Here is a 5,541-nt window from a genome sequence, read left to right on the forward strand (position 1 = left end):
GCCAAGTCTCCAACCATCCGCAGTTTATGGTTTTGCTACCTGACCCACAAACATCTCCCCTCTTCAGCCTAGGACAGGTCAGACCTAAAGCTGGCCTGGCACCTAAGCAGGGGCAGGAGGTACCAGAAGGAGCCTGTCCCAGCCTGCTTCCTGGTCTTCAAGTCCTCGTCAAGTCCTTAACAAATGTCCTGAGTGTGCCTGAATATCCCGGAGTCCTTAGAAAGAGTCCAGCCCGAGGTCCCCCAATTTCAGGCACCAGCCTGCTCACCCCCTCCCACTGCAGGGCAATTAGAACTTAGTTTATTTTTACCGGCTCCAGGAAAGACAGGTACCAGCAACAGTTCTTTGAGGTTTAAAGGTCAAGAGGCTGAGAAGACCCGTTTCCTCAGTATCTGTGGGGTGGGTGTGGGGACAGTAGCAGAGGACAAGCCTTGCTTTCTAGAGCCTCAGATGTCTCCACCCCTAGAAGAGGCTAAGCTGGGGTGTAGATGTGCAAATCCAACACCCAACACTGAGCACGAGGTCTATGCTAGTGCATGCTGACACGGACACCCATCAACTTTGACTGTCTACCCCACAGTCCAGAGGGAACTGCTTTTTCCTCGGAAGCTGTGGAGTGGGAATTCCATGCACGACAGAAATGCCAGTGTCAGCAGCTCACCCTCAGGGATGCTATTGTGTGTGGCAAGAGAGAAGAACCTTGTCCGGCAAATGCTGAACTCTCCTACTCCATTTGTGGCACAGTCAAGTCAGTCCTTTGCCTGGTCCAGAGATAGATGTGCTTCGGAAAAGCAGCCGGCCACTCAGCAAGGAGCACCCTAGGCGCTCACCACTTCTCAGGTGAGCTCAGTGTGCTCCAAGTCTTCCCACTGGCCTTGGGCACAGAGTGCTGTCAAGGACAGTGCCTGTGTGATTGAAACACCATGTGCCGAGCCATTCAGCAAGGACTGGACACCCTCACACAATGTTCACGAGGAAGATGCACTCCTGCTGCTTTGCTTACAATTTTGGGCCTTGGCCCAACAGAGCAGTACCCTGGGTGATGGGCTTAGGCCCATCTGAAAATAGGAGTATTCACTACAGTGCCATCGTGAGGCAGGGAGCACAGGGCTGGGTGGCCTGTTTAGCATCCACACTCCCCTCAGCCCTTCTGCATTTTCTACCCAAAGGAGTGCCCTCCCCGTGGGGGCAGGAGAGGGACTGAGATCACAGGAACTCACACACGTGCAAGGAAATTTGTTCCTGTTTATCTGTTTCCCAGCAATTTACCGTTTCAATTGGTCACTTCTGCCAGAACAAAGCAACATCACCGCTGCCCTTCACAGTGCATATTTCCCTCCCTTCCTCACAGTCCTCCACACCCTATACGCCCATTTCCTAAGACGGTGCCCAGACCCCTAGCCCTGAGAGACCACTCAGCAAAAGACCTAGTGTTCATATGCAAAAGGAGGGCATCTGGCTCAACAGGGATTTGAAACTTCAGCCTTCTTCCCTCTTGCACATGGTTAAAGTGTCTCACAATATCCAATAGGGTCCACGCTGAAGGACAACCACCCACAGAACTGAGTATTTGCATTTCAACTTTGGGCCCTTGCTCACCAGATCCCTTCCTTGAACTGCCACACTTCCCTTGTAAAAAATGAGGGTCTCCACTTAACCAGCCCTACTCTTATCTCCCCTTCCTCCCCAGCTCTCAGGGCAAAGGAAGAAGTGCGTTCTCCAAGGCAACCCCAAGGCAAGCTTTGCCCCTCTCTACGACTCTCCACGGACTGGGAGTTCCCAGGCAACAACTTGAAAGGCCTACCTGGAATTGACATATTCACCCCAGACCCCTTGCACAAACAATACACAGACTCGTGTACTACACGCTGTTTATTTATCTTCCGGTGTGACTCCACGTTACCGGCCTCTCCCTCTCTGTATGTTTCACCACCAAACGGTTCTTCATTTCTTTTCTGTGCACAAGAACCACGTTGACTATTCACGTCCATCTGAAGCAGCTTCTTCGGTTTTCTGCTACTGTAGGTCAGTGGGTGATGCTCCATCACTTGAAACTCACAATCTGGCAGTTCCTTAGAAAACGCATGCAGACACACATGTAAAAACACACCCTCTCTGAACAACACTGGAGACTGTTCAAATTATTCAAGGCCCTGCCCAGGAGAGACAGTCGCTTCCCCTTCGGCGATCTCTTATACGTTCTCCAACCACATGCTAAAAGCTGTCCTTCATAATCTATTCACAAGGCCAAGTATTCTCAGAATGGCTATGGGAGGCAAAGGAGATGCCTGAGGAAACTAAAACACAACTGTGGTGACAAAAGCAGAGAAAATGACTGGACTGCAGGGTAAGGACTTGCACGAAGGAGACTCGCCGACCTTTGTGGAAAGGGTGGGTGGAGGAACATTAGGCCAGCCCAAATTTAAGGGGCTAGTAAGCAGGCCTGAGGGTAGGGATGATGGCTACAGAATGACAGATCAAAGAAGTGGAGCTAATGAGTTGGCTTCACTTCTGAGTGACTTTCCACAGTCACGCTGCTTCATCGGCCTCAAACTACCCTATACTCACACGCGGTTTTGCATTGCAGTTCACCAGACTGGAGGTCTCGTCCTATGCCCTTGCGCCCTAGCGTCACTCTCTGAATTTCCTCTGAGACTCGGTTTCTCCATGAGCAAAGTTCCAGACAACACTCATTTCAGCACCAGGGTCCCTGGGCTCCTCACCTGTCCTCCTCCCTGGAACTTCTCCCAGTGCCTTCCTCCTCAGGTAATAGTGCAGCGGGTTGGGCCAGAGGTCCTTACTGATGATCTGGTAGGGGAGACAGGCCAGGCCAGGCCAGGGAAGATCAGCCCACCCCCTTCCCCAGGCAGGTGAAGTTCCAACATCACCTTTTTGAGAAGGCTCAGAGGACCTCACCTCAGCAATCCCACTAGATCCAGCAAAGTTGTGGTCAGAGAACCAGTTGAAGAAGTTAAGGCCGCTGTTGCGGTGTCTGCGTCTGTAAGCCTCACGTTCAAAACCCTGCTTCCACTGAATGGGAGTGAAACGACATGCCTTATATCCTGTAGAAAAAGGCATGTGGAAATGGGCCTGGATCACGTTGCACGTTCAACCACGCCCCCTCCTTCTCACAAACCATGGAGCCTCCTCTTACCATTGAGGTTAACAAGATACTCCTTAACAATCACTTCATTCAGGAAATAGGGGTTCTTCCGGAAGAACAACATGATTTTGCAGCAATCAGTCGGCTGCCTGAGTTCCTCCACCTGCCAGAAGCAAATGGAGAAGGGGGGTGAAGTCACTTTTGAGGAACCTGTCTTTGCTGTTGTCCATGATAAATCATTTTTCCTCTCCTCCCCAACTACCTCCCCTCCCTCACTGTCCCTAAACCTACCTTCAAATTAGTCATGTAGCGAAGCATGTCTTTATCTTGGTCACTCATCATGGCCAACATCTGGGGATGGTTCACAAACTGCTTTAGGTCAAGGAGCCTTCAGATCCCGCTGGTAAAAGGGCTGTAACTACAGCGATAACCTGGAGAGCACCCTGGCATTGCCTGAGCTCAACTCCCATTCCTAACTCCATTCCTTCAACACAGACTGCATGGAGACCCGATGAGTCCCATGTGCTGTGCCTAAATGTGTATGAACAAAAGGAGACTATGTTCCTGAGAGAGAAAGAATCTCCATTTGATTCTCCTGGACAGCATAAGCTTATTTCTCAAGAGCATACACTGCTTGCTCTGACTAGGATGTGCATTCAGACCCCTCTCCTCCCCTTCCCTGCAACTTTATTCCTGTGCATCACATACCTCTTTTGCCTGAAGCCCTGGTGCTATTCACAATACCAACCCGGGTCTCTGCGACTAAACCTAGTTCTGGTTCCTGCTCTGTATGAGTTCAAACACAGCCACAAAATTCCACGGTCAGAACTGCCACAGTGTGGCCCCAAACAGGGACTATTCCCCACGCAAATATTCTGTTCTGTGACCTGCCTCCTTCAGGACGCTCCTCGTGCACCAGCTCAGCCACAGTAAGAACCTTTAACTACAACATGAAGGATACAACTTTGACCCAGAAGCCAGAGATGCCCTGGATGGTGGTGCTTCTCTGCTCTAGGTGTGGCTTCCGCCGCTGCCATGTCCTGAGCTTCAGCCGCGAGAAGGCCCGGCTAGCTTGCTTATTCACAGGCTCTAGCTCAAACTGAAGCGCTTTCAGTGCCTCCAGTGGGGACTGCGCGGGCATGGGGGCCCCCCCGAGCTCTTGCTGGTCCCGCTCCTGGGCCTTCTCCTCCCGCTCCTCAGCCTGCTCCTCCTCCTCAAACTCCTCCACCTGCTCCTCCGCCACCACCTCCACCACGTCCACGACGTCCTCCATCAGCAGCAGCCACGCCTCCCCAAGCCCAGCGGCCTCAGTTTCCGCTGGGGCCGAGCCTTCCTGGAGGGCCTCCACCCTGATGGTGGTACACTCCCCAGCAGCGCCACCAACTACCGACTGAGGCCTACCCACCTCTCCTGTCCGCTGAAGTGCCCCTCCTGCCAGGAAGGCACCCCAGGACTGCTGGGCGGCGGCGGCAGCGCTGTTTTCCCCAGGCCCCGCCTCACTGGCCATGTGGCCCTGAGCTGAGGCAGCTCCGAAGGGCCTGGAAGTGCGAGCACAGCGGCTGTTCCGCAAAAAGGTCGACCAGCAGGACTTGCAAAACTTATAAGGTACGACTCCACCTAGGGGCGCTGGGCGGCAAAAGCCCGGTAAGCATGCGCAGGAGCGTGAAACATTACGCATGCGTGTGAATTCCGCAGCAAGAGGTCTGAGCCTCGGTAGAAGACTCAGCCACCCAAGAGGATTAATACGAGACAGCGAGGTAGGTTTCACCCTCTACTGCCACACCCCTCAGCCTGGGGACAACCGCGGTCAGCCTCCGACCATCCCCAAGAGCTGCCCCCGACGTCAAGTAGCCCTCCAGACTTACATCGGGAGCACTACTGAAATTGCCGTGCTGAACCTAACTCCTCTAAATTAAAACCGAATTTCCAACTGAGAAAATGGAATCCAAAGTCATTTAGAACCTACAATTCAGGGAGTCTTCCCACTAGATATGAGGAAATGCAGGGTACTGCAATGACTTTGCATACCCTATTTGGATTCCTGCCTTAGGCAAAGCCTTTTCTGTTCTTGCCCCAGGTCTTGAGGCCTGTGCCCAAGTTGCCTTGTGCCATGTGCAGGCCGGACTGGGTGCTGCTCCTGGCAGCCTGAAGGTTGGCTGTGAAAATTCAAGGGAGACCCTGCTCATCTGCCCCAGATGTGGATGCAGAGGGGAGCCAAGCTCCCAGGGAACCACAGGGCTTTGGCCATGCGGGCAGAGGCTGGGGAGGGAGCCTTGGTGGACCGAAGTCAAGGTGGGGGGGGGACGGTACTGCTGGGGTGCAGAGGGAGCGGCCCAAGTGATGCCACCCTGCAGCAGTTGCAGGAGGCCTGAAGCCAGGGAACAATGGCCAGTCGACCCAACAAACGTACTCAAGGAGCCTGTGCTCTTTGGGAGACC

General features: G+C 53.3%; 1 protein-coding gene across 1 annotated transcript; it reads right to left on the reverse strand.

Annotated features, from left to right (window-relative positions):
* Positions 1-2,631: 2,631 nt before the first annotated feature.
* LOC100625034 (testis-specific Y-encoded protein 3-like) lies at positions 2,632-4,781 on the reverse strand. The gene is made up of 5 exons (XM_021080984.2): positions 4,065-4,781; positions 3,395-3,472; positions 3,155-3,266; positions 2,917-3,062; positions 2,632-2,808 (listed from the first exon to the last, which is right to left on the reverse strand). Exons 1-5 carry the CDS (start codon positions 4,779-4,781, stop codon positions 2,632-2,634), a joined length of 1,230 nt encoding a protein of 409 aa, XP_020936643.2.
* Positions 4,782-5,541: the final 760 nt, after the last annotated feature.

Source organism: Sus scrofa, chromosome Y (assembly GCF_054392235.1).
Source record: "Sus scrofa isolate SSC_HxYL_T2T_F1_AM1 chromosome Y, Sscrofa_HxYL_maternal_Yorkshire_Landrace_v2.0, whole genome shotgun sequence".
Classification (NCBI taxonomy): Eukaryota; Metazoa; Chordata; class Mammalia; order Artiodactyla; family Suidae; genus Sus; species Sus scrofa.

What these genes read in the sequence shown, in the direction of transcription:
- LOC100625034 (XM_021080984.2), bottom strand. Translation starts at nt 4,781, where the DNA reads ATGCGTAATGTTTCACGCTCCTGCGCATGCTTACCGGGCTTTTGCCGC. An exon ending in GCTACATGACTAATTTGAAG is followed by an intron (nt 3,267 to 3,394) that starts GTAGGTTTAGGG and finishes TGCTTCTGGCAG; the next exon opens with GTGGAGGAACTCAGGCAGCC. An exon ending in GTATCTTGTTAACCTCAATG is followed by an intron (nt 3,063 to 3,154) that starts GTAAGAGGAGGC and finishes CTTTTTCTACAG; the next exon opens with GATATAAGGCATGTCGTTTC.